Raw genomic sequence first — 27,559 nt, 5'->3', positions numbered from 1 at the left:
CACTTGGAGAGAATGCTGATAGGCAGCTGAACTGTTAATTTACATTGTATGAAAACACTCTTTACATAATTTAATTTGGGTTTGATGAATACGAGTCTGACAAATACACATTTCTGGTTCAGTGAGATTTATTCTCAAGCATGGCTAGGCACTGACGGTAGTAACCAGCTGGTACCTTCGCCACAGAAAAGCCCAACTGTGACGGGTATTCCTTACAAGGCAGTCTGACTGCCATAGTTGCAGAACGTTTTTATTACCTATGAAAGTAGTCTTCTCGATCACAAAGCAAGATAGTTCAATCTTGTATGCCTCTACGTTTCCTCCATTCATGACCCTTGAAATATAAAATCCAAAGTGGTGGGGTGACAAGGAGCCACATAAAAGCGCAGATTGTGCCTACCCACCCAATCCCAATAACCTCGATCAGTGGCATTGCGGCAGCTACAAATCCAGCTCCGACCAGGTTCTTCATACTATTCATGGAGGCAGTCGCTGTAGCGGGCCTGGTAGTATGAATGTCAATCACCAGCATCTTGATTGAATTAGAGATCCCTGTTCCTGTGTTGCCGAAGAGGAAAAGAAGGACCAGTGGACCTGCTATATGAACATTGTAGTTCATTATCCAGCCATATCCCAGAGCAAATATAGATGAGAAGTACATCAAAGGTATTGCAATCTGCAGCCTGGCCTTTTCAACTGGTACATCGTCAATTTCCGGTTGTTGATTCTGGACAATATCCACGCCATGTTGGTGTGCGTGGCGCCTGAAGTTCCAGTCAGCTACAGTTCCAACAGTCCATCTTGTTGCTATGCCCCCAGCAACATATGGTATGTAACATAGACCAATCTGTAATGGGCTATAATGATATTTCTCCTCCAACATTGCTGGCAGTGTGCTCAGTATCGCCATGGAACCGCTGAAACGGATTGTATTGCAGATAATAAGCAATCCAACATGTCTGGTCCCAACAATCTTGATCACGTCCATGAAACTTGGCCGGCGCTTATACACGGTGCGGGAATCATAATCTGGCTCTCGTTGATGCTTGCGACGGACAAGCTGAAGTATGGACTGGTTCCAGCATTGTGGTGGTATGCTACCATTTCCCGTCACAGCTCGGCAGGTTTCCCGTAGGAAGACGATTGTTGAGAGGATAATGGGTCCTGTCAGAATAGCTAGAAACCAGAAGGCGCTCCTCCATCCCAAGAATTGTATCAAGAGGCCCCCAATAATGGGCCCGATGGCGGGGCCGATTGTCACTCCCAGTGAGGAATAAAATAGGTATTTCCCGCGTTCTGCTCGAGTGACGAGATCGGCTACGGAAGCACTGGCGAGTAGAGATATACTACTGCTACCGAAGCTCTGCAAACATCGAAGTACAAGGAGAGTTGCATAATGCCTTTGAAGTGCTAGGCCAATATTGCTCGCCAGAAAGATAACGAGGCAGGCGAAAAGGACCGGTCGGCGACCATTTCGGTCGGAATAGCTGGCAATAAGTAACGGTGTAAATGCTTGGACGACCTAACTGGGTTAGTGCTAGTGTCTATCTTGTTTTCACTTGGAGCTTAGTCGCGGATGTACCTTGAATATAGTGATAGTCAGGTTAATTTCCGTCCTAGACACATGCATGGCTCTTGAGAGGGGCCCAAGGGCTGGATAGTATATGTTGTTGGCGACGGGGCAGAGGAAATTCACCAACGAACACAAGAGTATATTATAGATTTTCTCCCTCTCCGTCAGTATACTGTATGGCCTGCGAGTTTGCTCATAGCGCGAATCGCCTGGAGTTTTTTCGCCAATTTCAACATGTTGAACTTTTTCAGGACGGCTCTGATAATTGCACACAAGTTCACGGTCTGCTTGTTTCATGGCTGGGGGATGAATGTGGATGATACAGTGCTCGCGGATGGAGCTGACGTTTTCCACTTGTTAGTGCCACAGGATCAAGCGACAAGCAGGTCAATTAATAGGAGGAATCAAGGTATTCCAATTCAAGTTTGCTCCCTTACTTTGTATAATAGCCATTTCCGATAAGGAATCTTGCACCCCCCCTGGAAACTCATTTTCGGTTTTTGTCTTTTTATCGATGCGATCCCCAGCAGGTCTGCAAGGGAATGGCGAGATTTCTGGACCGCGACTGGTTACAATACGGAGATACGTCTGTGATAACACCGCTTTTGTGCCTTGCATGTCTACGGTGAGCATCAATCTTCCCACCCAAAACTATCCAAATTTTCCTTCGATAGGTGGTTGGGAGGCAAGGTGGACGATAGAAGAACCTTTCGAGACAGCTAGTAACGGGTGTTGAATCACGTCATCTTCCAAAATAAAGCCCTGCGACTATGGTCCATCAATAAATCAATAACTAGGTACCATATTTTAGATATTTATTCCACTGGCCACCTTTTCTCTGCAGGATTTAGGCTCGTTCCTCTATAGTACAGGCACAGAGATTTAGCCCTTGTAAAAGATTCCCGTTGAGGAAAATGACATGTATTTTCTAGTTTCTTCAATAAATCACAAAGACAATGGAGAAAAAAAGCAAGGAATGGGAGAATAAGCCTGCCAGATCCCGAAGAGTTTGTAGGCTCTGGTGAATTCCAAACCAGATATTGAAATATAAATCGCCCCAGCTTCTCAGTTGGGACCTTTTTTGAATGCTTAATTCGAGGGAACTTTAAGGGAGAAAGAGGGAAAAAAAAAAAGGGTAAAACGTAAAGAAGCGGGGATACGGGAGGAGGGCTTTAGAGATGACAGATCTGTACGCGCTGAGCGAAGTCCCATAGACTGAGGAACTGAAGGTATAAGATGCTATCCAGGCCCTGTGCTGGCAGGAGGACGCCGTAGATTCCCTGGCCAGGGTCGAAAAAATCGTTGAATACACGGCCAGAGGGCAAGTTTTACCAGGAACTTGGCGTGTTCACTCGAGCCCTTGGGCTTAGCATCTAATTGCTAGTTGAAAATTACGGTAATACATACCCCAATTCCCTGTCTCTTGCTAATTTCATCGTTTAGATATGGCAGACCAACACTCCAAAGACGGGGCGTTGCTGCCTACTAGAGGCGAGTACACGGGGTATGCATACGCCGTAGTGATCATCACATTACCGAGAGCCTGAGCGGTTAGACCCGACTTGGCTCTCGGGAATCTCGATCGGAAATATGTCCCTGAGGGGGTTAGCGGTCAGCTCCATGCGAAGCAACGGACAAGCATCATGCCTATCATCACCGAAAGCGGAGTTAAAATGATGAATCGCATGTAGCCTGACCAGCCTAACAAAATGGGCTTTGACATGGTTATATGCGTGATTCGTTGTCACTGGAGGTAGTTGGGTCCGGGCGCATGCAAGTATCAGCCAGCCTCTGTCTAATTCTCACTGCTGGTCAATGTGATAGCGCGAGATAATATAAAATGTGGATATCTCCTAGATCATGGTGGGTCGATATAAGCTACGGTTTGGTTTTAAGTTAGAGATCTATATCGAACGTTCAGAATGTAGAAGAGAATAAGTCTATATACGTAGTATCCGGACCAGCTCTTCGATAATTATACTCAGGTGGTAGATTCTGTATATGCCCTGACGCATACTATTGTTGGCGGTTAGCCCGGATCGCATTTAATCCACATCGATGATCGCATGTACTGTTCACACGTCCCCCCTCTGTCAACCGATCAGATTGGAGCTTTGGCGTTCCCCTCACCACCTGCTGCATAAGTTTTGCTTGGCTACGACGCACGCCGTATTTGAGATAGTCTGTCTCGGTTGGCAAATTATAAAAGCTAACAGAAATCGGCAAGTCTAACGGGGAGAAAACGTCGCAGCCGAAGACCGGTGTTGCAGTTGGTACTGATTGCTCTGCGCACACACGCTTCCTCAAGATGGCTACAATCAAAGGTCCCTCGACATCTTCATCCGTCGCGGATGCGGATGGCTGGAGTGGTCGTTCGGAAAGGAGAGATGTCAATGTAAAAAATCCTATCCCGCTGCATTTCAAAGTTGTTGCCATATTTTTTATTTCGTGTATCGGATTTTCATGGCATTGGAGCTCTGGTGTTACGAAGGCACTGAAAAGCACTATCAAAGACGTAAGGCTGTGTCCATCTTGAAACCCCAAAATTCTGCTAATAAACTTAGGAAATGAATATATCCAACACACAGTTTTCCCTCCTAGAGGCGAGCGACGATTTCATGAGCACTATACTCGTCATCCCAAGCGGGCTTATAACAGACAGGATCGGAGGCGTTGGTTAGCTCAAGAGTCATAATACAGTTTGAATATTGACTGACTGAGCTGCTGCTTCCCCCTAGTGATGGTGGTCTACGGGAAACTAATTTATACCCTTGGATCGATGTTGGTCGCTGCCGCTACGACGGTCCGATCATACGACTTCATGGTCACCGGCAGAATCATACTCTCAATAGGTCATATCTCCACGCAGATAGCTCAGTACAAGATGTTCTCCGCTTGGTTTTCTCCCGGGAATGGATTTGCGATGACTCTTGGGTTCGAAGCCGCCGCTAGTAAGGTATACATACCACTATATTGTGCGGTGAAATATGCTCATACCATTAGGTTGGTGGATTTGTTGGTAGAGCAACGGCAAATATTATTTCCCAGGTAAGTATAGCGACGCTTATGTTGTTTATACCATAATGCTTAGGGATAGGACTGCGGCTTCGTGTGGGCCTTTTGGGTCGCTGTATTCATTAACTTGACGGGAAATGCCGCCACTATTTTATTCTGGCTTCTAGATCGTTACTGTGATCGGCATTATGATCCCCCAAAAGATGAGGCTACTGGTGATAACCTTCGAAGATCCAACAAGAAGTTCAAACTTACCAAAATTCTGCAGCTACCATGGATGTACTGGGTCATAATGGCATATGCAGTGTTCGAATCAACAACCACTTCGGTTTTCAGCCAGAATTCTACCGAGTTAACCGAAAAACTATTTCACCTTGACCCCATTAGTGCTGGATGGTATAGTGCCGTGGCACAATATGGTGGTAAGTTATTATCAGGCCCAATACACCCACCTGTGGAAAGCTCCGCGGCAATTTTCTAGTTACCTACAAAAGTCTCATCTCGAGATCTTGAAAGTGAAAACTTCAGAGCACAAACAGTGGAATTTAATATTACATCTCGCTAAACAATATCATTTCTCAGGTTTCTTTCTAGCGCCTCTGATGGGTTATTGTTTAGATCATTATGGGAAGCGAGTATTTGCTTGTGGGTATTCTTTTCTTTCTTAAAGAACCAGGTTAACCTCGAAGCCAGTATTCTTCTCAGCAAGTTGTTTGCTTTTCGGCATGGTGTTACTGAATTATGCCGAGTCGAAAACTGGTCTCGTGTTCAGCTTTGTAGCCTATGGCGTGGTGAAGTGTACAAGCAGTGTTATCCTGATGGATAGCATTCGCACAATCATGTGGGAAGAGGCTGTGTTCGGGACAGCGTCTGCTATAAAATCAACCATCGATAATGCGTAAGTCCTATTTGGTATCCAGTCATAAATTAAAATTGATACCAGGCAGCGAGCTAATGTGAGAGCTAGAATGAGCATTGTTGTAAGGCTGATCACTGGAGTTCTTCAGGACCAGGATAATGGCTCATACGTTCGAGTTAATTATGTCTACTTAATTTTAGCTATTTGCTTGGTAGTCATCGCTACCTCGATTCTTTTGACGACCTTACTGGACAGTAGGAACTTTGCTCCGCTGCAGTGGGCGCAGAAAAAGAGGTTTAAAGATGGTCCCGGGCTTCTTGCTGAGCTACGAGATCATCATTTTGTGCAAAAACGGCGACGAACAAGATTTATTTCCCTGAGTGGCTTTACTCTGATTCTACTGCTCACTGTGGCGAGTTGGGGGGTATACATATGGGGAGCTGTTACAGGAAACGAATATTGAGCTCTCAATGATAAATAGAGGAACTTATAGTGACACTACATCAATTTCCACGATTGACAGCTGCCTCTGTCCTGAATATGACATCAACTCATTTGAACGGTATCCCGGTAGATGTAGTCGGTGAATTTCTCCGGTACCAGGTCCCCGGCCATTTGGTTCTCACTTGAAAAGGCAATAATCTCAGCCTCTTCCTCATCTGATAAAGAGACACGGAGGGATCCCCAATTCTCTTCTAGATACTTCATCCTCTTTGTACCCGGGATGGGGAAGATGTCATTTCCCTGCTTTAGAAGCCACGCCAGGGCGAGCTGAGACAAAGTGCAATTTTTGCGGTCCGCCAATGCTTTCAAGCCGCCGGCGGTCTTAATATTCTGCTCTCGGTTGTCGTCCGAGAATATAGGCATGACTATGGGGCGCATATCATGACCATCCCCGATGGGGTCACCGTTGCTGAAGGTGGATGTCAGCAAGCCGCGGCCGAGGGGACACGAGATCACAATTGCGACACCCAATTCTCGACATGTGGCTAGGAGATTTGTGCCTTCTGGACCTTCGATGTTGCGCGAGAATATAGAATACTCAGTCTGCACTGCAGCAATACGTGCCACCTTACATGCGCGGCGAAGTGTGTCGGAAGAGACACAGGAAAGACCAATGTGCTTGATCTTTCCTTCACTAGGGGTGTATAAGTATGGCACATTACTCGTAACGGGATGGTATCTCACGCCTGAAGCTCTGCCATAGCCTTGACTGTCTCTTCAATTGGGGTCCGCGGGTCAGGAATGTGGAGATAATCTGGCGGGTTTTATCAATGATGGAGGTCTTGTGGATGGCTCCCTTGGTGGCTTACAAAGATCAATATAATCGGTCCATAGCCGGAGCAAACTCTCCGCGCAAGCCTTCTTACAGTATGCGGCGGAGCTATCTACTTCCATGAGCTGCCCCTGGACATAGCCAAACCTGGTGGCAAAAAGATATGGCTCCGTCTGCCCGTTCGGCTGAACCATTTTCCCAGGAGTTCCTCGCTGTCACCGTAAAGACTATGAAGATGTTAAGAACAGCAACGCATGCCCATTTCTATTGATCACATACTCCGAGGTATCCCAGAAAGTAGCACCCATTTCCATTGCACGGTCAAGCAGGGCAAACCGCTCCTGGTCGTCTGGGATGGAGCCATACGCGGTATAGGACATGCCCATGAGACCGAAGCGGTAGTCCGAGTATATAAGTCCATTAGCCAATAGTGTTATCCAATTTCCGAGCTTGCTAATTGAATCTTAGACGAGCTCACAATTCCGCTCGCTCTCGATGGTAAATCCAGGCGTCCACCAGCCTACCTGACCTGGGAAGTATACTGGGACTACCCGATGGGGAGATTCATATCCTCGTCGGCCAATCATACGACGCCATATCCGAACGGCCAAATCACATCTCCCGCAGTGGAATCAGGAGGCTGTCGCCGATTATCAGATATTCCTGCACTCATTTCGTTCCGTTCTCTCAGCAACGTGTATACCCCAACATGGATCAAGGCGATCGTCCTGCGCGTAAACGCAGAGTCAAGTCGGGATGTCAAACGTGCCGGTAGGTGTTGGTATCCCTTCGCCCGAGCAACCGCGATCTTACTGAGATCGCTTAGAATCCGCAAGGCCAAATGTGACGAAGGCTACCCAGCATGTCATCGGTGTCTTTCGACGGGGCGCCACTGCGATGGCTATGGTATCTGGGGTGGTGGGAAGTCGTACCGGAGCAGTGAACCGTCCCCCCTGACCATCACTCAGCCCTCGTACCACCCCCAGCAAGCGGCAAGCAAACAGGAGGGACCCTATCTCGACTGGTTCCAGCATCGCAGCATCACTAGACTCCCTGGGTCTTTTGTCTCAGCGTTCTGGAGTTCGTTTCTCCTACAGTCTAGCGTCGCTGAGCCAGCTGTGCTGCATGCTATCCTGGCATTAAGTTCCGTCCACCGGCAAGGCATTATGGATGACGACCATCCGGGGGCAGGCCGGGACGAGAAATTCACATTAGAGAGCTACAGCAGGGCTATAAGACACAGCCCCATTTCCTAGCGAACGACAAGACGGCCTTTCAGATCGCACTGACCGTTTGCATTGTATTTGTCTCGCTAGAGCTCCTTCGGGGACATTTTCCATCTGCGGAGCGGGCTGAATCTTCTTACATCAACTAGACTGCTGCGACACGGGGATTTTGTCAGCGTCTGGGTAAGGAAGGCATTGTCGCGGCTTCACATCCAGCGGGAGCTTCTCAACCAGATGCACCGGAAGTCGTCATTACTGCTCCCCGTGGCTCCCTTAGAGCCCCACCCGTCGCAGTTCTCCTCCTTCAAACAAGCCTGGCAGGGGATGGAGCTCTTGATGGGCGCCACCTTCCATCTGACGAGCCAGGCACGAACATACGGATGTCTTGGAACTGATCCTCCGGAGGACCTACGCCACCGGCAGGAACAGATCCATAGAGGCCTTGCACATTGGCTGTCCACCTACAAGGCATCGCAGACGGCCATGCAAGAAGCCAAGTCCGAGGACGGAATCACGATTTATCGAACTCTGCACGTTTACCAGATAATGGTGAGGATCATGGCAGCGGCCTGTCTTCGCCCGGGCGATGAAATGATCTTCGACTCGCACACCGCCGAGTTTTCGCTAATGATCAGCATCCTTGATGGCCTGGCAAACTCCATTCGGCATCATCCCCACTACTGTATCCGACCCGCGCAGTTCGTGATGTCCCGGTCGATCGTGGATATGGGTTGGATTGCCCCACTGTACTATGCTGCGATTAAATGCCGCGTACCCTGCATCCGAGTCCATGCTATTCGCCTACTGGAGACTAGTCTGCACCGCGAAGGCATGTGGGATGCACGGATCTCTGCTCTCGTTGCACGGAAGGTCGTGGATATAGAAGGTGGTGGGACGGACATCATGTCGGCGGATACCCTGACCCCGGCTGTTCCAGAATGCTATAGACTACCGGACGTCGAGATGAACCTGCTGGGGGATCCTGTGGAAACAGTATCGCTTGTCTGCGGGGAAGGAGGTACGAACAAGGTGGTTGTGGCCGAGTATTCCATGTCATCTCAGGTCTGGACGGAGCACGGGAAGTCCATGTAATCTTCAAATAATGCCCATGACGCAATATATCCATTGGACGCTGTACATATATGTGTGGTCTGAGTCCACCCGCATATACTCATTCATCGTGCTGCTGGCCAAGATACCCATTTCGGCAAACAGAACCCCCCACATCGCCACAACCCCCACTGCCTACTCCACATCCACCATCTCGCGATCACCGCAATCGCTCCCCCTCCGTTTCGGCATCCGCGGCAACCCCAACCACAACAGAAAAATGCCCCCGGACAGCCCAATAATGAACGGCTGCAACACCTGCACCCCACGGGCCTGGGCAATCGCCCCGACAGCAAAAGGCAGCACGGCCGCGCCCCCGCCGCCAAAGGCGGCCGCGAACCCGATCGCGGTGACATGCTGCGCGCGCGGCAGAAGCTTAGTCGCGACGACGACGACGGCGGGGAAGAACGGGCCGAGGAAGAAGCCCTGCATGGAGACAGCGATAACGCCGGCGTAGAAGTTCGGCACCAGCCAGAGGATGAGGCCGAAGCCGATTTCGAGAATTGAGTAGATCTACACTCATGTTAGTAGACTTGGGGGGGAGTTGTTGGCAGTCAGGGACACCCACGATAATGGCGAGCTTCTCGCCTAGGCGCGGCGTGACGAAACCTAGCACGACCCGGCCAAAGGTGATGCCTAGCCAGAAGCCGGTGGCGGACATGCCGCTGGCAAAGTCGGCGCCGTGACGGACGCGCATCATGAAGGTGACGATCCAGCCGCCGATGGCGACCTCGATGCCTACGTAGCCGAGGAGGAAGAGCGCGCAGATCCAGGTGACGCGGCCGCTGTGTTTGGTGAAGAGGGTGCGCCGGAGGGCGCCCCGTGAGGAGTCATCGGAGGGGGATGTTTCCGTGGAGGATGGGGCTGAGTCCCAGAAGACGGTGAGGCAGAATGCTAGCTCGAGGGCCGCGCAGGCAATCTGGCAGTGTGAGATACTGTCAGGGTCTGGGGGACGGTTTGGGCGTGCGCACCATGATGTAGTAAAAGTAGTACCAACCGACATGGGCTCGGGTGATCAGAGAAGTTGCGATGATGGGAGACAATACCGCGCCCACGCCGTACAGGCCATGCAGGAAGCCGAGCATCTGGTTGGCGTCGGCCATGTTGCCGATCCAGGCGTTCCAGGCTGCATCGGCCAGACCATTTCCGAAGCCGGCAAAGATGAAAGAGACGACGAGGACGGGGTAGGGCGGATGCACGCAATTGACGATGTAGGCGATGAGATGGCAAGCCGGGGCAATGAAGGCGACGCCACGACGGCCCAGGTGGACGTGGATTTTGTTGTTTAGTAGGGCAGCGAGGGTGTAGCCTCCCAATGGTGAGAAGAAGACGAGAGACACGACCGTGTAGGAGAGGTTGTAGTATGATTCCAGCTAGGGCTGTGAGCATATGGTCTGGAGTATAAGGCATTTTATCCAGGCCCTTACGTATGGGATGAGGGGCTATATCGTGGTTAGTATGACCAATTCATGTCTGATGGAGAGACTCACTCCGTATGCCGCGTCATTTGCTCCCATCACGAGGAAGCTCCAGAAGGTCGCCAGTGTCTTCAGCACGTTCGACCGGGATTGATTCCAGCGTTCCATTTCCGGAAAGACATGGACTGGCGGGACAAAGTCCTGGCTGGGAGAAGTGGCTTCAGTGAGGGTATCAGTGGCCATGGTGAATGCGGACGATGATGGTGAAGGCTAAGAAGTGTCTACATCTTGCGGCGATGGGATGAGAAGCAGGAATTTTAGGCTGATGGAGGAAGAGGGGTTGCTGGATATATTGCCTGTTTCGGACATGCCAAGTAACTATACCCCGTAGCTGGGTCATTGAGATACAATTAACTATCAAGAGCTTCGTACCGTATAGATGGATACTAGGTACATGTGTATTATATTATCATCCACATTCGAATCGAATCATCGACAGCTGGTTGATTCTAGATTATTCATCCATGGATCTATATACCCCGCATGAACGCATCGTCATCTCTCCACCACACCCACATCTGTATACGGGTATAGCAGCAAAATGCCACTGCCCTTCCCTCCTGCCGGATACTCCGAGGACGTCTCGCGACGGGTGCGCGTTCTCTTCGCAGGACATTTCATCGTCGATGTCCCAAGCGCCAAGCTCGTCTGGGAACGCCCCTTCTACCCGGTCTACTACGTCCCTTTTTCCGCCATCCAGCCTACGTACCTTCGCCCCAATGGCACCAACTCCAACGGCGACCAAACCTACGATCTCGTCATCTCCACACGGGAGTCAACGTCGGCGGTAACGCACATCCAGTCCGGTGTGCTGAAAGACTACGCCAAGATCTCCTTCGACGCGGTGGACGCGTGGTTCGAAGAAGACGAGCGGATGTACGGCCACCCCAAGGATCCGTACAAGCGGATCCAGATCTTGCAGTCGTCGAAGCACGTGCGCGTGGAGATCGACGGCGTCGAGGTGGCCAACACCACCCGGCCGAAGCTGCTGTATGAGACCGGGCTCCCCGTGCGGAAGTATATCCCACATAGTGATGTGCGGGTGGATCTGTTGAAAGATGATCCGGGGCGGAAGACGACTTGCCCGTACAAGGTTCGTGGATGCTTAGCTTGAGTTCTTGTCATGTGGGGCGGTGCTGATGGAACAGGGTGATGCGAGCTACTACATCGTCCAGACAGGGACAAGGGAAAGAGCCGGGCTGGCGTGGTGGTACAGGGCGCCGCTGCCGGAGAGCATGGATATTCGAGGCCACATTGCGTTCTACGATGAGAAGGTAGATGTATGGGTGGATGGGGTGAAGCAGGAGCAGCCCGTGACGCCGTTCTCCTGAGGTCGGGCGTTGGTGGATTGATATCAATTAATTATCGAATCGAGACTGAAAATGCACACTATTAAGGACAGTACAGGGCGCGCCGGACACTAAAACACACTGAGGACAGCCGACAGTCCCAACACAGCCAAGACGCCCAGTCCCCCCTTGGACAGGGGCTGCTTCATGGCCACCGCCGTGTTCTCGCCAGTCGCCGAGGCCTGGGCACCGGTACCCGTCGCGGTGCCGGTCGAGTCGGAGCCGGTGCTGGAGGGCACGGCCGCAGTGGCGGTGGCCGTCATGTTGCCGCTGCAGAAGACGTCGCCGTGGACGGATGACGCGCTGTTATCGTAGATGCAGTCGAGGAGGTCCTTGGTGCTCTGCTCCTGGGCGAGACAGTAGAGGCCGCAGTCGTCGTCGTACTTGGTGACCTTGGCGGGCGAACAGCACTTGTCCATGACGGCGGAGTAGTTGCCGGTGTTGGGCAGACCGCAGGCTGCATCCTGCACGGGGAGGACCCAGCGGTTGCCGGTGCAGGTGGAGGCAGCGGAGGCAGCGGAGGTGGTGGTCGACATTGTATTAGATATTAGGAGTATGAGGGCGATTGTGGTAGTGGTAGTGGGAGTAACGAACGGTATGGGGGGAAAAAAAACAACGAGGGAAGAATGTCGAGAAGCGTTCAGCAGGACCAGGCAGAATTAAATATCCATGGGCTGACTGGTCCACCATCCCATCGGATGTCTCACTTGGGCACAGGATCTGAATCAGATTTATTGCCCGGGGATGCTGTGCCTAAGAATAGCAGCATCAGCCCAACGCACGTCTGTGGCTTACCGGCGGCCAAGATTCGCAGCCGAGTTCGCATGCCAGCGCGACATCACTGGACCATCCCATTCCTCGCGACGACAGATCTCGCCGGCCTCATCCCACAGATGGTGTCCGACACCGAGGCCCCGGTACTTCCGGCGCACCGTCCAGGCACGCACCGTCCCCACCGTCCCTGGATAGCCCTGGTGGGAGTCTCCACCGCGACCAGAATTTTCCCCAGGGTTCGTCGGCGGTTGGGCTCGGGGGATCGGGCGCAGGATGAGCGTGCCGATGATCTCATCGCCAAAGGCTGTCACAAGAATACGGTCGTTCAGAGTAGACAGGTCATAAATGATGTTGTTGTTGCTGTTGTTGTCGTTGTCAAAGTCGGGATCGTCCTGAAACAACCATCGCAAAGTCCCTGTGCGTTCGGCCGCGTCGATGTACCGTGCCGTCATGTATTGTACGACCAGCAGACTGGCCATCAGACAGCCGCTCCATGTGGTGAGGAGAGTTCCGCGATCGTCGGAGGTGCGGTAGACCAGACGGTAGATGAGGTAAAGGGCGAAGGAGATGGTGGTGAGGTAGAGCGGATGCGTGAGAATGCGACGGGCGGCGACTTGACGCTGTTGCGCGACGCTGTCGGCGATCAGCCGCAGCGAGGCCACCACGTCTGCCTCGTCGGTTGTGGTTTTGGTCGTCAGAGGGATCGTCGCCGACATGATGCGACAGGGATCGGGAATGAAGATCATGAAGATCCGGTGGATTGACATGCTTTCTGGGTGAGTTTATATCTGCTGACAGCATTCTGACGTCGTCCGACAACCCCGACACCAGCAATAACACCTCCTCCTACCATTCCCTACTTTCAAATGCCACTCCCCACAATCTACAATTTATCTTCTCATGCCGCAGTCGCCTTCCCTTTACTGTTCGTTTCCCCGCGGGGACTCCCTTCACTCGACGACGCCTCCGGTTCCTCGCCCGCCATCACCTCAAGAGTCTTCCGCTTCGTCTCGGGGATCAACAGGGTGGTGAAACACCCACACAGCATGAACAGCGCAAAAATCTGCATCACATGGTTCAACCAGGGGGTATCGCTGGACTCCGTCCCCCCGGCGGCCCCTTTGTGCGCCAAGGGACCGAACACGCACTGCGCGATGATGGCGCCGATCTTGCCTGAGGCTGCACTGATGCCGTGCGACGTGGAGCGGTAGCGCGTGGGGAAGCACTCACCCGGCACGATGAAGGTGGTGGCATTGGGGCCGAAGTTGAAGAAGAACTGCGCAACGACATACAGGCCCAGGAGGCCGTTGTGCGACCGCTTGAGGGGCTCGTACGCGAACCCGATCACGATGAAGACCGCAGTGAGGATCACAAACCCGCCGAGCTGGATCGGCTTGCGGCCTAGCGTGTCTACCGTCGCCACCGTCACCCAGTATCCGGGGATGGAGCCCGCGCAGATCAGGATCAGGTTGCCGACGGCGTTCCGGTAGAAGTATTCGTAGACGGTACTGCCGCCGGACCAGCCAATGGCGCTGAGGATGAGGGAGTTGTTCAGTCCGAGGCCGTAGAAGGCTGTTTCGTTAGTACCGGTAGGGGAGAGTTGCAGGAAACATGGACTTGCCGACGTCGAGGAAGAACCACGACCCGGCCGTGCCGAGGAGGATCTTCCCACGCTTCCAGTTGAAGTAGTGGCGGCGGAAGTCGGCCCAGCTGGCCGTTGGCATGACCAGGGCGATGTTCTGGCTCTGCAACACGGCGATTCGCTCCACCTCGTCTGGGTGGCCCTCGGACTTGCCGGCCATGTAGGCGCGCACGTCCTCGTCGGCCTTGACCAGATCGCGCGCAATGTCAAACGTGTACCGCGGGGTTTCGGGGATGGTCAGACGGTAGTAGAGTGCGAGGCACCCGGGAATGGCGCCAAAGCCGATCACGACACGCCACATCTTGTCCACTGCGACCTGACAGACGCCGGAGCATTTGCTCACGGAGGCTGCGGACGCGAGCGAGCCTTTGAAGCCGGCGGTGACGATGAGGGCGACGATGGCGGCCCCAAACTGGCCGAAGCCTTGCATGGCGAAGACGGCGGCCATCATGGCGCCGCGGTGTTTGGTGGTAGCGAATCTAGGTTATCAGATGGGACGAGAGACGAATGGAAGAACGGAAAACTGACTCGGAGGTGATGATCGAGGACAGAGGGTAGTCGCCGCCGATGCCAACGCCCATGATGACCCTCCAGAAGACCAGGATGCCGGTGACGGACATGGACGGCGAGTCGGAGGCTAGGGCCTGGGCGAGGGTCGCGAGGATGATGATGATCAGCTCGAAGCCATACATGCGCTTACGACCGATACGATCCGCCAGCCATCCGAAGAGCAACTGACCGACGACCGTACCGGCGGAGGTGGACACTTTGATAGCGGTATCAGCACTGTAGGGGATCTTCCCGGGACGGGCCGCGGCATCCTCCCAGTAGACGACGCCCAGCATGGCGGAACACAGGTTAATGGCGAAGATGTCATAGGAGTCGGTAAAGAAGCCGACGCCCGCGACGACGACAGCACGAGCATGACGCCAGCCAAAGGGAGCCTGGTCGATCTGAGTGAGAGCCTGACGACGGCGCTCGTTGGGGTCAACTATGTGAGCAAGCTCGGCGTCGTAATTGGGAAAGGCGGCGTTTCCGCCAGAGGGAGATGCAGTGGTCATGGTGTAGGAGAGGTGGGTGAGAGGAGGGATCCGGAGAGAAGGAGAAATGCAGGAGAGGGGGAGATGATGAGAATAGGAGGAGGAGGAGAGCAGAGAGTGAATGACGAAGATAAATACCTTAAAGAGAGTTCCATATGAAGGTTCATTCGCAGACATCATGAGAGGTGGAAGTATAGAGGCGACCCATGGGAGAAGCTCGATTATTTATTATTTATTATTTATTACTTATTGATTTATTTCTCATGGATTATCAATTCTACATAGTTATATCTTTATGTATTTATCACTACATTTCATTGTATGTTAATTCTTCCCTCTTCTACATTCTATCCACCTAGTCCATCGATCCTCTATCGATCCTCGCTTAATCCCTAACCTCGCCCCTAGCCCCCCGCTAAGCCCCGCTAGTTCCCCCCTAAGCATCACTAACCATCACTAACCACCGCTAATTCCAGGGCCTCTCGGGTATCGCCTGTTCTGGCCGCCCAGCATGAAACCCGGCCAATCATGCCGGCTCGCTCAGGGTCTTCTCTCTCGCTCTAGTATACTGCACGCCACCAAATCAGCCTCTTCTCGCCTATAAAAAGTAAGACGTTTCCCGGAAATTCTCAAAATTCAGTCGTAGAAAATCCACCAAATAGACAGACACCATGCTGTCTCCACGCTCGTTTCTACTGTGCCTCCTTCCGGCGCTCGTCGTGGGCCGTCCGTGGATCGTCACCGATCTATACCAAGCAACCACCTACACCAACGACTATCTCGTGAGCACCACCACCGTCACCGACTTCATCCGCATCACCCCAACCGCCACCGCCCTCCCGGAACCTCTCTCCACCATCACCGAAGTCCAGGAGGAATACCGCGTCTACGGCGGCGGCTCCGTCACTGTCGTCGAGAAGATCTATCCCACTGGCGTCGGCGAGCCCGCCGACGAGATCTCCTACAACGACTTCACCGACTACATCTACCAGGTGAACCTCACCTACACGGCCCCGACCTCCTGCTCCTCGCAATGGACCAGCACCGTCGCCGCGCAGGTCTTCCCTCCGCGCCTGGCCAAGTCTCTCCTCCCGCACACCGCCGTCACCACCTCCGTCTACGTCGACACCAGCTATGCCCTCGCGACTGGCTCCCACACCTACACCATCATCTACGTCGACCCAACCCAGGTCCCCACCAGCACCCTCGAGTCCCTCTCCCTCCGTTACCGCCCCACCGACACCGCGTGCTCCACCACCGACTCCTACTACAACTACTACGACGACTACTACGATCGCTACCTCAACTACAACTGGTTCCTCGACGATACCTACATGGGCATCACGCCCCTCGGCCTCACCCTCGCGCTCTCCATCGGCTGGATCGGCCTCTTCGTCCTCCTCGGCTTTCTCGAGGCCTGGATCCGCTTCCGCCGTCTCATGACCGGCTGGCAGACCCGGCGCGGCCTCCCCGTCTGCTGGGCCCTGACCGTCCTCCCCGTCTCCCTGCTGCTGCTCTTCTGCTTCAAGAAGGGCTACCGCGCGCGCTCCCAACCCGACGCCGAGATCCTCCAGCGCAGATGGCACGCCATGAGCGCGGCCACCAAGCTCCGTCTGTTCTTCCTCTGGGGCTTCCGTTACGCCTATCCGCCGGTGCTCGGCCCCGCCCCCGCCAGAGTCAAGGCGAGCAAAAACCCCGGGAAGAACCCCGGCCCGCGCTTGTTGGAGCCCTCCCCACCACGCAGTCCGGAGCCGGAGCCGGAGTCGGAGCCAGAGCCCCGTGCCAGCGTCCCCGAGATGGCTGGTGTGGTGCCGGCGCCGGCGCAGTCCGTGGAGCGTGTCGGCGGTGCGCAGTGAGGGGGAGATGTGAGAGAAGAGGGTGTATTCTTGTATTGAAGAATGTAACGTAATAACTTTATTGACTAGTCTATAGAATAATGTCTAGAGTACAATGCAATGCACGATCTACAAAGCATGAATGCAACAGGCTACAGCCCCCGCTTCATCTTCCACCGCATGATCAAGCTCGCAATCGGGAACAACGCAATCGACACCGCAATCCACACAAACAACACCCCAAAGTCCAGGCCGATGCGCGAATGCGTGCCGAACAGGATCGTCCGCAGGGCCTCCACGATGCGATGCAGCGGCCACACGTACCCCCAGCGGAAGAAGCCGGCCGCCAGATCCAGCGCGTAGAACCCGGTGGCGACGTTGGTGATGACCCAGAAGATCAGGAAGAACGAGCTCCACGGGAAGCCGAGGATCATGGCCATGTTCTCGCAGGGGAGGCCGAGGGCGGTCATGCCGACCCAGTTGAGCATCCAGAAGACGACGAACGAGCCGCGGCCATAGGCGTTGGGGTTGGCGGCAGGGACGGTGTCCGGGGCCGGGTCGTTGGAGAAGGGGATCTGGAAGGCGAGCGAGACGAGCGAGTAGAAGAGCGAAAGGAAGAAGTAGGCCGCGATGTTGGAGAGGAGGCGCCAGAGGAGCCACTGCGGGATCTTGAGCGGCGGGTGGTCGCCCTTGATGAACAGCGCGTGGATGGGCATCAGGAAGGGGAAGTTGAAGAACGCCAGGATGATGAGGTAGATGAGACCGATGGTGACGGCCGGCGTGGCGATGGCCGGCGCGAACGGCCGGAGGTCGACCGTCGTGACGTCGATGGCGGGATTGATGGCCTGCGGCACGCGCGAGAGGTCCAGCGAGCGGTTGTTTGGCCCGGTGAGCGTCTGGATCCAGCGCGGGCCGAAGCTGGTGCGAAGCCGATTGGCGAACTCGGTCAGGCCCGGGACGATGTAGTTCGAGTAGGTGGTCTCGTCGCGGGCGCTGATGATGATGAACTGGGCCGCACCGGCCGGGTCGTACGAGGTGTTCCCGTTATTGACGGCGTCGTACAGCAGCGCGGTGGCGTTCGCGTTGACGAGGACGGCGGCGTAGGCATGTTCGTCGTACACGCCCTGGCGCACGGCCCACGGGTTGTAGTTGAAGTCCGCGGGGGATTTGATGGTGTAACCCAGAGTGATGGCTGGGGAATCGATGATTTCCTGGGCCAGGTTGGTCACCGCCGGGCCAATAATGGGCGTCTGCGTCTGGTTTGTATATGGTTCCACCTGGCCGTCAAAGTCGACGACCCAGATGGTCAGGGCCGGGTAGCTCTTCTCCACGCGGAATTGAGACGCCCAGAAGAGCGACAGCACGGCCAGGATGAAGACGCACAGCAGGAGAACCGTCCGACCCCAGAGGTAGTACACCCGGCGACGGACGGCCTTCAGGGCGGGATCAAAGAACGATACTCCGGCGGGAGGCGCCTCATTGGCGGCTTCAGCCATATCCACTTTGTCGCTCATGGTGGCAAGGAAGGGTGTACCGCTTGTACAATGACACGAGATGGCTAGGGAACCCTTGCATAGAAGGCCGAGGGAGCGACAGTTAAGTAGCCGATCGACATGGCAAAAAAAAGATGGGAATGTCATGAATTGGTGAGGTTGAGGATCGGGATATTTTCTGCTTGCGGAATTCCCCTAAACTCCGAGTGGCTGTTCGGTCCATCGGCTTTCCACCTATCTCCGGCCGGGTTTCCCCTTTCGGCGGGTTTTCCTCCATCTTATCAGATTCATGAACAAGAGGATATTTTCTTTGCCGATGATCGTCGTCTTATATTTTGAATAGAGCCAGGAATTAACGTGCACGTGGCGTACGCATGTTGACCCCCTTACGGGAGACATACTGCGTAGATACCTTACTGGAACCGAGGAAAATCATCACGCTATTAAATCATCTAAGCACTCGTCACCGTCGCATACAGCGGCGATTGTACACATGGATGGCAGGCAAACAACATCCCACGGCGGTACGCAACAATAATGACAAGAATAAGATATCAACCGAACAAATCAGAATGGGCAAAAAAAAAAAAAAGACGAAAGGTAGTAATAATAAAACACCGAATTAAAGGACGTAGACCGCCACGTCTATCAGCAGGATGCAATCTGTCTCAAATCAATGCGGTACGGGGCATTCATGCATGACTCGTTTTCTCTACTCCGGCTTGCGGCCCACCATGAGGTACATCGGCGTGAACAGCTTCTTCTCACCGCCGGCCACCAGACAGTCTCCCGCGGTGGCCAGGCTGTCGGCCGTCTTCTGCGAGCCCTTGGGGAACAGACCGATCGTCTCCATCGCACCCACAAAGCGGTGGGCAAGACCACGGCCCCACCACGTCATACGCGCAATCGTGAAGAAATCCCAGATCGACCCCATGTGCTTGAAGGAGCCCGCCAGAGGGTAATACCAGGGGGTGGCGTCGGGACGGTCCGCCAGATCCTCGTGATGGAGGAGCTCAAACCCGGCGTTCTGGAATGCGGCCAGACCCTCCGACACGCGGACCATGTTGGAGATACCATCGCCCAGCTCGATACCGAGACGGATCTCACGATGCTCCGGGTTATCGTTGTCGTAGGCGTCCGTCATGAGCCACTCGTACACGCCGAAGACACCGCCGGGCTTGAGAACGCGGAGGATCTCGCGGTAGACCCCCTCGAGCTCGGGGGCGTGCACCGTCGCCTCGATGGCGTACACGGCGTCGAAGGTGTTGTCGGGGAAGCGCATCTGCATGAAGTCGCCCTTGACGAAGCTGAGCTTGTCGCTGAGGCCGTCGCGCTCGGCGTACCGCGAGGCGCGCTCAATCTGGTAGTCGTTGTTGTTCAGGCCGACGACGTTGGCATCGGTGAACTTGACAATCTCGCGGGCCGGTCCACCCACACCGCAACCCACGTCCAGCACCTTCATACCGGACTTGATGCCCATTGTGTGAGCCAGGTAATGTTCATGCCGGGCGATGGCCTGGTGGAAGCCTTCACCGGGGGCGAAACGGCAGAAGTGGAACGAGGTACCCCATCCGTTCTCGTAGAAGTCGGTGGCCAGGTTGTAGTAGCTGTGGAGCGTTAGACAGGCGAATTGGGTCGACTCTCCACAAGGGGAACATACTGTCTGGTAAGAGTGGCGTATTCGGCACGACGAGCAGCGCGAGTCTCCTCGGTCTCTGTCGCGGCGTCCTTGTTGTCCCAGTGCTTGAAGTATTCGTCGACGGCGGCCTTCTGGGCGGCGGCGTCCTTGCCACGCATGGCGGCGAAACCACCCTTAGCCTGAGCGGACTTGCCATGAAGGGCACGGTTGAAGTCGGCGTCACGAGAGTGATCCTCGCGTTCGAGAGCAGCGGGAGCCATTGCGAGACTGGATCTGGCGGTCTGCGGTGGAAAAGGGGGATGGAGAAGGAGCGTGGTGCGGAAAGAGGAGATTGCGATGGATGCGGAGAAGATTGACCACACCAGAGGCTTGCGCGAGGGTTTTATAGCCCGAGAGCCAGGAATTGAGGAGAGTAGAGAGAGGAATGGAGAGAGAAGGGGAGACGAGAAAAGGCCACCGACCAAAAAGAACGTTTGGCGTACAAGAAAAGAAAGGAGGCGGACAGGATTGACAATCCCCCGCGGCCAATCAAAGTGTCGCATGAAATGCGCTAGACTGAAAAGGGATCTGGGGATCTGGGTCTAGCCCCTTGGAGAAACTGTTGCTCCGCTCCGATATGGTTACATAAGCCCGCATTATTTGGAGATACGCACGAATACGCCGAATACGATGAATACGGAGGCCACACACGCTGAGGACACTGAGATTCGTAAGCTCCATCTGGGGCGCATCCGATCCGCTCCGCTCCACTGGACCCTGTGGAATGTCTATGCTAAATTTACTTTTCATATCCAGGGCCCGTTCCCGTGCGAAGGGTGCGAGAAGCCGTGGTGGCGCGATGCGCATTATCGTATTGGAGTACGCATAATCACGTGAAAATCATGTGCAGATGCCTGCATGCGCCACGCCACCAGCACTAGCCACAGAACAGCCACCCGCAAAGGTTGCTATCGATAATCGTCCATCTTCATATCTTCATTTCTCCCACCATCCTTCCTTGCACCCCAACATGCCGCCTCCGCAGATCAAACAGGACCTGAACCGGTCCGGATGGGAGACGACCGATTTCCCCTCGGTCTGTGAAAGCTGTCTCCCCGACAACCCGTACGTCCAGATGTTGAAGGAAGACTACGGAGCCGAATGCAAGATCGTACGTACCACCTCCGAGGCCCCAAGACAGAAACTAACAGCTCACTGACTTCCCTTCTAGTGTACTCGTCCATTTACCATCTTCCGCTGGAAGGCTGACCGCACGGCACGTACCAAGCGCACCGCGATCTGTCTGACCTGCGCCCGCCTCAAGAACTGCTGCCAATGCTGCATGCTCGATCTGTCCTTCGGCCTCCCCATCGTCGTGCGTGATGCTGCCCTGAAAATGGTTGCCCCGGGCCCCGAAAGCTCTATAAACCGGGAATATTACGCGCAAGGTCACGAAAAGGAGATCGAGGAAGGCCGTGGTGCGGTCGAGGAATACGAGAAGACCGACGAGAAGGCCCGCGAGCTGCTCCGCCGTCTGGCCAACAGCGAGCCCTACTACCGCAAGCCACGCCAGCAGATTGAGGCGGCCCCTGGAGATGATGATGTCGATGCCGAAAACCCCTCCCGCAACAATGACGGCGCTCCCGTCGTCCACAGCCGCTACGGAAATGGGCCCGGCCCCATCCGCACCAGCGAGAGCAGACGCGGGACACCCCTCCCGGGCCGTGGTGGACGTGGAAATGTGCGCGGCGGTGGCCGCGGTGCACGTCCATTCCCTGGCACCGCGCAGCTGCCGCCCTCGAAGGAAGACATCTTGCCGCCCGCCGACCCCAATATCACGTCGCTGTTCGTCACGGGTGTGGAGGACGACCTCCCCGAGCATGCGTTGCGCACGTTCTTCACGCAGTTCGGCCAGCTGCGATCGCTGATTTGCTCCCACCGCGCCCATTCGGCGTTCGTCAACTACGCGAGCCGCGCGAGTGCCGAGGCGGCGGCCCAACATTGTCAGGGGAAGGCTGTCATTAAGGGATGTCCGCTGCGCATTCGCTGGGGTAAGCCCAAGCCGCTGGATAACATGGATCGGGAGGAACGGTTGAAATACGCCCGGGAGGGTCGGAGCGCCGTTGGGGCGTCGAGTGCTGCGGCCGGGAATAAGGCGATCACGGCTGGCGGCGACGAGGCTGGGAAGCAAGCCGAGAAGCCTCGCGCGTACGCGGTTGCGCCTCCGCCCGGCAGCGGCCCGGTGCAATACTCGAGTATGTCGGGCGATTAACCAAAAGTGCGTTTGCATGGGTGTCGATCTTTGTTTCTACGGGTGGCCTACGGGATGGATGTTCGCAGCGGGCGTTGTTGTTTTGAATGTGCATTCTTGTGTTTCTTTACAGTCTATCAATCCCAATACAAATACCCCAGAAGACGCCGAAGGAGAGAAAAAGTTTGGGTATACTATAATACAATGCAAATATCATCATCGCTCTATTTGCACAACCTGCACAGTCGTCGAATTCAAGAAGGCTATGCGGAGCATGGCTTGTCCACCTTCACGGTCTTCCCACCGACCTTGATCGAGTCGTTGTCACCACGTTCGATTTCCTCGTGGATCCGTAGTTCTAGTAGGTATCAGCATCAGTTTTCTCCGGTATTCCGCGGATACGTACCCCACCGTGCGCTGTCGTCTTGGGACTCCCGCACGCCTTGGACAAGGTTGTGTCTGAGGATGTTGGCCACTTCGATGGCATGGTTGATCTGCATGGGGGTGTCGATGCCTTGGCGGGGGTGGTTGTCGAAATTCCGGCGGGCTTCTTGACGGGCTGCCATGAGCACACGGACATCATCTGAAGGGTCAGCATAATGTCATACAGATACATCCAGAAACTCCAGTAACTAACCGCGGAAGGCAATGCGAGTGGCGCGGAGGAGTTGGCGATAGGCACTCCGGGCAGAGGGAACAGGTGAGGCCATGATCGACGGGGAAGATGGGGGGACAATAAGGTAGAAAAGTATATGGTATCGCCAAGACACACTCAAAATGATAATCGAATCTCAGGCAGAACGCAAAACTCAACAGAAGTAGTTGACGTCGAAGGATGTAGATGCGATGAGACAAATACCGCGATGAGGATTCGAGAACCTCCGAAACAGCCGCCCGCTGATTGGCGAATGCCGAGGCGGCCACCCGGGGCAGAAAAAATAGAAAAACAGTTTTTTTTTCCCTTGGTCTGAAGAAATCCTCCGTCTTTTTTCCCCTCGTTTTCCTCCATCTTCTCCCCCCCATTTCTCCCGTCATGGCTTCTGTTCAGGTTGTCAACGTGTCCCTGCCCGCCCTGCCTCAGGGCTGGTCTGCCGACAAGGATTTCAAGGCCGTCGGTACCCTCACCGGTGCCACCCAGAGAAACCTGGAGCCCGTCGGACCTAACTTCCTCGCCCACGCCCGCAGAAAGCGTCACGCCCGCACCTTCTCCGAGGATGAGCGCATCCAGGCGCAGCAAAACGTCACCAAGACTGAGGAGGACGATGACGACAACATCTCCGAGCCCGAGGACCCGATGATGCTCTCCCGCGAAGCCAAGGATTGGAAGTCCCAGGACCACTACGCGGTGCTGGGTCTGAGCAAGCTCCGCTGGCGCGCGACGCCGGAGCAGATCAAGCGGGCGCACCGCAAGAAGGTGCTCCGCCACCATCCGGACAAGAAGGCCGCCATGGGCGACCGCGACGAGAACGACAACTTCTTCAAGTGCATCCAGATTGCCACCGAGCTGCTGCTGGACCCCGTGCGTCGCCGGCAGTTCGACTCGGTCGACGAGACCTGCGACGTTGAGCCCCCGACCAAGAAGGAGGTGCAGAAGGGCAACTTCTTCAAGCTGTGGCGTCCCGTGTTCGAGTCCGAGGCTCGCTTCTCCAAGATCCAGCCCGTGCCGCAGCTCGGTGACGAGAACAGCACCTTTGAGGAGGTCGATAACTTCTACAATTTCTGGTACAGCTTCGACAGCTGGCGCTCCTTCGAGTACCTTGACGAGGATGTCCCCGACGACAACGAGAGTCGTGACCAGAAGCGTCATGTGGAGAAGAAGAACGCCAACGCCCGCCGCAAGCGCAAGACCGAGGACACTGCCCGTCTGCGTCACCTGGTAGATGACTGTGCCGCCATGGACGAGCGTATCAAGAAGTTCCGCAAGGCAGCGCGTGCTGACAAGGACAAGAAGCGTCTGGAGCGTGAGGCCGAGGCCAAGCGTCTTGCCGAAGAGAAGGAGAAGGCTCGCCTGGAGGAGGAGCAGCGCAAGAAGGAGGCCGAGGAGTCCGCCAAGGCGGACCGTGAGAAGGCGAAGAAGGTTAAGGAGGCCGCAAAGAACGCCGCCAAGAAGAACAAGCGTGTGCTCAAGGGTTCTGTCAAGGATGTCAACTACTTTGCCGACGGCGAGCCTTCCGCTGCGCAGATCGACGGAGTGCTCACCGACGTCGATCTTGTCATTGCCAATATCGATAGCGAGGAGCTGGCGTCGTTGGCTGAGCGTCTGACTGCTGCTGGCAAGGATGCTGCGGCCGTCAAGAACGTGTACGCCGAGGAGGTCAAGAGACTCGTTGGCGCTGGTAAGCTGAAGGAGGGTGAGGCTTTGAACTTCTCTTAGAGAATGTTTTTTCATGACTGTTGGGGGTTGTGATGTTTAGTTGATGCATGGTGCATAGATGATAGAGTATTAATGGATTATGACATTCCAGTTTACGAGTGTAGTTACGTGGGCGGTGCGTCGTGATTGATGTTTCAAGTATGAGTCCTTGTAGTGTAACATAAGGCCAGTGATGTAGAAGCCTTTATATGAAGCAGTACATTGCAATACATACTGGATCTCTTCCCCTTCAGTACCCCTTAGGTAATTTCTTGCCCTTTTGTGTGCCTTGGTCGTCCCTAGCTTCAATATCCTACATCATCTTCTGCTCTATAGAAAAATCGAGGTCCTAAGTGTACAAGGGATGGCTATTAAGCACAGCTCGGATGTCCTACTCTCAAAAGTGACTGTACTTATGTATCTAGACCTGTGTATAGAGTACTTAGCTTAGCATAGCATTAAATACTCACTAAGCACCCCCCTAAAGCAGTGTGTTCGAGAGAAAGGGTTCTACAATCGGGTTAGAAAATTAAGTAATACATATAACATAAAATAGCTGCACAAATCCTGGATTACATGTCATCTCGGACGTGTCTGAAAATCGTAAGTTCTACGCATAAACATAGGTACCTAGGTATACACCGAACGACCAATATATATCACTGGCGCTACTGCAGCTCGCTTAGAGTCTTCCCAGCGATACACCAATCAAGGACGTCTATATGTCAGGCATCTTGCCGAGACGCCAATAAAAGACACGGATACTGGCACGCGAGGGCTTGGAAAGCTTGTCGAATTGGCCATGGAAGCTTGAACGAAGTATGAAAACATCCCGAATGAGAAATCGGCATCGCAACACGTGCCAGGCACGTTCGGGATTAACCAGCCATAGATCCACCAATCAGCGGAGCCCCCCTCACTCAACCCCAATCGGGCAGGTGTCTCTTCCAGTCAACGATGTGCGATGCCCACGTGCCTTGTACTGCCATCTTGCGACTTGCTTACTTCCCTCTCGCATGTCACTCTCTCATCTATCCACAACGCTATATAAGAACACAATGATCAGGCTCCCTTTCATCTGGTCTTCCTCCCATCCAGCAACGCATTGCCCATTCTCTTCCCCGGGGAATCTCAGCCCACGATGTTCTCCAAACAGTCCCTCGTGACCCTTTTGGGTGGATTGTCTCTGGCTCTTGCGCAGACTTCCTCCGAGCAGTACCCATCTATCTCGGAGATTGAGGCTGCTCAGGCATCCGTTCTGCCCTACTCTCCCGTCTCCAACGTCAAGGGTCTGTCTTTCAACCGGTTCGTGAACATCTGGCTGGAGAACACCGTATGTCCTTCCTTATTGATACTCATTTGTCTTCTGACGCTAACCCCCAACAGGACTTTGACAAAGCTGCCAACGACCCTCACCTCTCCAAGTTGGCCAAGAAGGGTCTTCTCCTTACCAACTACTATGCCGTCACCCACCCATCGGAGCCAAACTACTGCGCCTCCGCCGGTGGTGACGACTTTGGTATGGACAACGACAACTTCAACCAGGTCCCCGCCAATGTCTCCACGATTGCCGACATGTTCGACCTGAAGAACATCACCTGGGGTGAATACCAGGAGCACATACCCTACCCGGGTTACCAGGGTTTCCGGTACCCCGAGTCTGGTGCCAACGACTACGTCCGCAAGCACAACCCTATGATCTTGTTTGACTCCGTCACCAAGGATGCCAACCGTCTGCGTCAAATTAAGAACTTCACTAGCTTCTATGATGACCTGAAGCACCACCGCCTTCCCCAGTACAGTTTCATCACTCCTAACATGACCAACGACGCTCACGACACCAACATCACCTTTGCCGGTACCTGGACCTACAAGTTCCTTGCCGAGCTGCTCGAGGACGAGTACTTCACCAAGGATACTCTCATCCTACTGACCTTCGATGAGAATGACACATACGAGATCGGAAACAACATCTACAGCTTCCTGCTTGGTGGCGCCGTTCCTGAGCACCTCCGCGGCAAGGAAGACGACACTTTTTACACACACTACTCCATCATCGCCTCTCTCTCTGCCAACTGGGGTCTTCCCTCTCTTGGACGTTGGGACTGCGGTGCCAACATTCTCAGCTTCCTGGCAGAGAAGACCGGATACGTGAACTATAAGGTCGATACCAGCAACCTCTACCTGAACCACTCGTACCCCGGCCCTCTCTCTGCCAATGAGTACAGCACCTATTCACCTATTTGGCCTGTTCCCCTCACTTCTGGAAAGTGCTCTGCTGGCCATGGAATCCTCAAGGTGGTCCAGGATACCTGGAAGAATCTTACTGCCACGTACAACTACACCAGCCCTGTTCCGTACGACGCTGTCAGCGGCACTAATGTTGGTATCAAGTACCACCGCGAATTGGTAAGTCCGTTGGTGTTTCTGGACGCGATACTGTACTAACGTTGGATATAGAAAAATGGAAAGGTTGAGACTGGTATTACTCTGTAATTGAGAACAAGGTCAACGTCTATGAGACGATACATTGGATGGTGTTGTCTTTATATTGTATAGATTAAAATTGCATTATTGTTTTTGAAACAGCTGCATAGACACCACACCGTATTGCTTCTTTCTGATAACAGGGATTACCTTACCAAAGTAGGTATGTATCTCCATTTT

At 54.1% G+C, this 27,559-nt stretch overlaps 15 protein-coding genes across 15 annotated transcripts; 7 read left to right on the top strand and 8 right to left on the bottom strand.

The window, feature by feature from the left end:
- Nucleotides 1–236: 236 nt before the first annotated feature.
- BDV59DRAFT_210018 (putative MFS multidrug transporter) lies at nt 237–1,870 on the bottom strand (the record flags this gene model as incomplete). Its single annotated transcript, XM_073695511.1, has 3 exons — nt 237–1,522; nt 1,583–1,765; nt 1,847–1,870. The coding sequence occupies 3 exons, from the start codon at nt 1,868–1,870 to the stop codon at nt 296–298; spliced, it is 1,434 nt and encodes a 477-aa protein (XP_073544668.1). The 3' UTR covers nt 237–295.
- Nucleotides 1,871–3,881: 2,011 nt separating this feature from the next.
- Nucleotides 3,882–5,930, top strand: BDV59DRAFT_210015 (major facilitator superfamily domain-containing protein; the record flags this gene model as incomplete). Its single annotated transcript, XM_073695510.1, has 8 exons — nt 3,882–4,088; nt 4,138–4,249; nt 4,312–4,529; nt 4,577–4,621; nt 4,671–5,010; nt 5,171–5,233; nt 5,282–5,486; nt 5,556–5,930. The coding sequence occupies 8 exons, from the start codon at nt 3,882–3,884 to the stop codon at nt 5,908–5,910; spliced, it is 1,545 nt and encodes a 514-aa protein (XP_073544667.1). The 3' UTR covers nt 5,911–5,930.
- Nucleotides 5,931–5,993: 63 nt separating this feature from the next.
- BDV59DRAFT_195400 (putative aldo-keto reductase (AKR13)) lies at nt 5,994–7,103 on the bottom strand (the record flags this gene model as incomplete). Its single annotated transcript, XM_073692558.1, has 5 exons — nt 5,994–6,585; nt 6,636–6,705; nt 6,761–6,838; nt 6,871–6,950; nt 7,003–7,103. The coding sequence occupies 5 exons, from the start codon at nt 7,101–7,103 to the stop codon at nt 5,994–5,996; spliced, it is 921 nt and encodes a 306-aa protein (XP_073544666.1).
- A 174-nt stretch (nt 7,104–7,277) lies between these two features.
- On the top strand, nt 7,278–8,116 carry BDV59DRAFT_185714 (Zn(II)2Cys6 transcription factor). Its single transcript, XM_073690904.1, has 2 exons — nt 7,278–7,494; nt 7,550–8,116. The coding sequence occupies exons 1-2, from the start codon at nt 7,433–7,435 to the stop codon at nt 7,977–7,979; spliced, it is 492 nt and encodes a 163-aa protein (XP_073544665.1). The 5' UTR covers nt 7,278–7,432; the 3' UTR covers nt 7,980–8,116.
- A 1,078-nt stretch (nt 8,117–9,194) lies between these two features.
- Nucleotides 9,195–10,720, bottom strand: BDV59DRAFT_195399 (putative MFS transporter; the record flags this gene model as incomplete). Its single annotated transcript, XM_073692557.1, has 4 exons — nt 9,195–9,572; nt 9,628–9,978; nt 10,031–10,432; nt 10,550–10,720. The coding sequence occupies 4 exons, from the start codon at nt 10,718–10,720 to the stop codon at nt 9,195–9,197; spliced, it is 1,302 nt and encodes a 433-aa protein (XP_073544664.1).
- A 148-nt stretch (nt 10,721–10,868) lies between these two features.
- BDV59DRAFT_102501 (DUF427 domain-containing protein) lies at nt 10,869–11,913 on the top strand. The gene is made up of 2 exons (XM_073686455.1): nt 10,869–11,630; nt 11,686–11,913. Exons 1-2 carry the CDS (start codon nt 11,079–11,081, stop codon nt 11,866–11,868), a joined length of 735 nt encoding a protein of 244 aa, XP_073544663.1. The 5' UTR covers nt 10,869–11,078; the 3' UTR covers nt 11,869–11,913.
- On the bottom strand, nt 11,805–12,587 carry BDV59DRAFT_102490 (uncharacterized protein). Its single transcript, XM_073686454.1, has one exon. The coding sequence runs from the start codon at nt 12,420–12,422 to the stop codon at nt 11,958–11,960; it is 465 nt and encodes a 154-aa protein (XP_073544662.1). The 5' UTR covers nt 12,423–12,587; the 3' UTR covers nt 11,805–11,957.
- A 90-nt stretch (nt 12,588–12,677) lies between these two features.
- BDV59DRAFT_195398 (major facilitator superfamily domain-containing protein) lies at nt 12,678–15,363 on the bottom strand (the record flags this gene model as incomplete). Its single annotated transcript, XM_073692556.1, has 7 exons — nt 12,678–13,432; nt 13,511–13,543; nt 13,585–14,232; nt 14,282–14,324; nt 14,521–14,650; nt 14,716–14,781; nt 14,993–15,363. The coding sequence occupies 7 exons, from the start codon at nt 15,361–15,363 to the stop codon at nt 12,678–12,680; spliced, it is 2,046 nt and encodes a 681-aa protein (XP_073544661.1).
- Nucleotides 15,364–16,013: 650 nt separating this feature from the next.
- BDV59DRAFT_204911 (uncharacterized protein) lies at nt 16,014–17,198 on the top strand (the record flags this gene model as incomplete). The annotated part of the gene is made up of 1 exon (XM_073694546.1): nt 16,014–17,198. One exon carries the CDS (start codon nt 16,014–16,016, stop codon nt 17,196–17,198), a length of 1,185 nt encoding a protein of 394 aa, XP_073544660.1.
- A 131-nt stretch (nt 17,199–17,329) lies between these two features.
- BDV59DRAFT_195397 (SNG1 family protein) lies at nt 17,330–18,691 on the bottom strand (the record flags this gene model as incomplete). The annotated part of the gene is made up of 1 exon (XM_073692555.1): nt 17,330–18,691. One exon carries the CDS (start codon nt 18,689–18,691, stop codon nt 17,330–17,332), a length of 1,362 nt encoding a protein of 453 aa, XP_073544659.1.
- A 553-nt stretch (nt 18,692–19,244) lies between these two features.
- On the bottom strand, nt 19,245–20,829 carry erg6 (sterol 24-C-methyltransferase). Its single transcript, XM_073690903.1, has 2 exons — nt 20,331–20,829; nt 19,245–20,277 (listed from the first exon to the last, which is right to left on the bottom strand). The coding sequence occupies exons 1-2, from the start codon at nt 20,567–20,569 to the stop codon at nt 19,383–19,385; spliced, it is 1,134 nt and encodes a 377-aa protein (XP_073544658.1). The 5' UTR covers nt 20,570–20,829; the 3' UTR covers nt 19,245–19,382.
- A 465-nt stretch (nt 20,830–21,294) lies between these two features.
- On the top strand, nt 21,295–22,718 carry slt11 (Pre-mRNA-splicing factor ECM2). The gene is made up of 2 exons (XM_073690902.1): nt 21,295–21,459; nt 21,520–22,718. The coding sequence occupies exons 1-2, from the start codon at nt 21,319–21,321 to the stop codon at nt 22,558–22,560; spliced, it is 1,182 nt and encodes a 393-aa protein (XP_073544657.1). The 5' UTR covers nt 21,295–21,318; the 3' UTR covers nt 22,561–22,718.
- BDV59DRAFT_185704 (LYR motif-containing protein) lies at nt 22,719–23,377 on the bottom strand. Its single transcript, XM_073690901.1, has 3 exons — nt 23,177–23,377; nt 22,946–23,122; nt 22,719–22,897 (listed from the first exon to the last, which is right to left on the bottom strand). The coding sequence occupies exons 1-3, from the start codon at nt 23,247–23,249 to the stop codon at nt 22,803–22,805; spliced, it is 345 nt and encodes a 114-aa protein (XP_073544656.1). The 5' UTR covers nt 23,250–23,377; the 3' UTR covers nt 22,719–22,802.
- A 77-nt stretch (nt 23,378–23,454) lies between these two features.
- BDV59DRAFT_185703 (putative ribosome associated DnaJ chaperone Zuotin) lies at nt 23,455–25,039 on the top strand. Its single transcript, XM_073690900.1, has one exon. It carries the CDS (start codon nt 23,573–23,575, stop codon nt 24,911–24,913), a length of 1,341 nt encoding a protein of 446 aa, XP_073544655.1. The 5' UTR covers nt 23,455–23,572; the 3' UTR covers nt 24,914–25,039.
- An 809-nt stretch (nt 25,040–25,848) lies between these two features.
- BDV59DRAFT_185702 (putative acid phosphatase) lies at nt 25,849–27,432 on the top strand. The gene is made up of 3 exons (XM_073690899.1): nt 25,849–26,225; nt 26,279–27,301; nt 27,353–27,432. The coding sequence occupies exons 1-3, from the start codon at nt 26,034–26,036 to the stop codon at nt 27,386–27,388; spliced, it is 1,251 nt and encodes a 416-aa protein (XP_073544654.1). The 5' UTR covers nt 25,849–26,033; the 3' UTR covers nt 27,389–27,432.
- The last annotated feature ends 127 nt before the right edge of the window (nt 27,433–27,559 follow it).

Source organism: Aspergillus ambiguus (genome assembly GCF_047715705.1).
Source record: "Aspergillus ambiguus strain CBS 117.58 unplaced genomic scaffold BDV59scaffold_37, whole genome shotgun sequence".
Lineage (NCBI taxonomy): Eukaryota > Fungi > Ascomycota > Eurotiomycetes > Eurotiales > Aspergillaceae > Aspergillus > Aspergillus ambiguus.
Note: the sequence above shows the minus strand (reverse complement) of the source record. Positions and strands in the feature narration are given on the sequence as shown.

Excerpts from the sequence above, each read along its gene's own strand:
- BDV59DRAFT_185714 (XM_073690904.1), top strand. The coding sequence starts at position 7,433 with ATGGATCAAGGCGATCGTCCTGCGCGTAAACGCAGAGTCAAGTCGGGA. Across the intron at positions 7,495-7,549 it reads TCGGGATGTCAAACGTGCCG|AATCCGCAAGGCCAAATGTG; the intron begins GTAGGTGTTGGT and ends GAGATCGCTTAG.
- BDV59DRAFT_102501 (XM_073686455.1), top strand. The coding sequence starts at position 11,079 with ATGCCACTGCCCTTCCCTCCTGCCGGATACTCCGAGGACGTCTCGCGA. Across the intron at positions 11,631-11,685 it reads AGACGACTTGCCCGTACAAG|GGTGATGCGAGCTACTACAT; the intron begins GTTCGTGGATGC and ends CTGATGGAACAG.
- BDV59DRAFT_102490 (XM_073686454.1), bottom strand. The coding sequence starts at position 12,422 with ATGTCGACCACCACCTCCGCTGCCTCCGCTGCCTCCACCTGCACCGGC.
- erg6 (XM_073690903.1), bottom strand. The coding sequence starts at position 20,569 with ATGGCTCCCGCTGCTCTCGAACGCGAGGATCACTCTCGTGACGCCGAC. Across the intron at positions 20,278-20,330 it reads TACGCCACTCTTACCAGACA|CTACTACAACCTGGCCACCG; the intron begins GTATGTTCCCCT and ends AACGCTCCACAG.
- slt11 (XM_073690902.1), top strand. The coding sequence starts at position 21,319 with ATGCCGCCTCCGCAGATCAAACAGGACCTGAACCGGTCCGGATGGGAG. Across the intron at positions 21,460-21,519 it reads ACGGAGCCGAATGCAAGATC|TGTACTCGTCCATTTACCAT; the intron begins GTACGTACCACC and ends CTTCCCTTCTAG.
- BDV59DRAFT_185704 (XM_073690901.1), bottom strand. The coding sequence starts at position 23,249 with ATGGCCTCACCTGTTCCCTCTGCCCGGAGTGCCTATCGCCAACTCCTC. Across the intron at positions 23,123-23,176 it reads CACTCGCATTGCCTTCCGCG|ATGATGTCCGTGTGCTCATG; the intron begins GTTAGTTACTGG and ends CTGACCCTTCAG. Across the intron at positions 22,898-22,945 it reads AGACGACAGCGCACGGTGGG|AACTACGGATCCACGAGGAA; the intron begins GTACGTATCCGC and ends GATACCTACTAG.
- BDV59DRAFT_185703 (XM_073690900.1), top strand. The coding sequence starts at position 23,573 with ATGGCTTCTGTTCAGGTTGTCAACGTGTCCCTGCCCGCCCTGCCTCAG.
- BDV59DRAFT_185702 (XM_073690899.1), top strand. The coding sequence starts at position 26,034 with ATGTTCTCCAAACAGTCCCTCGTGACCCTTTTGGGTGGATTGTCTCTG. Across the intron at positions 26,226-26,278 it reads ACATCTGGCTGGAGAACACC|GACTTTGACAAAGCTGCCAA; the intron begins GTATGTCCTTCC and ends AACCCCCAACAG. Across the intron at positions 27,302-27,352 it reads TCAAGTACCACCGCGAATTG|AAAAATGGAAAGGTTGAGAC; the intron begins GTAAGTCCGTTG and ends CGTTGGATATAG.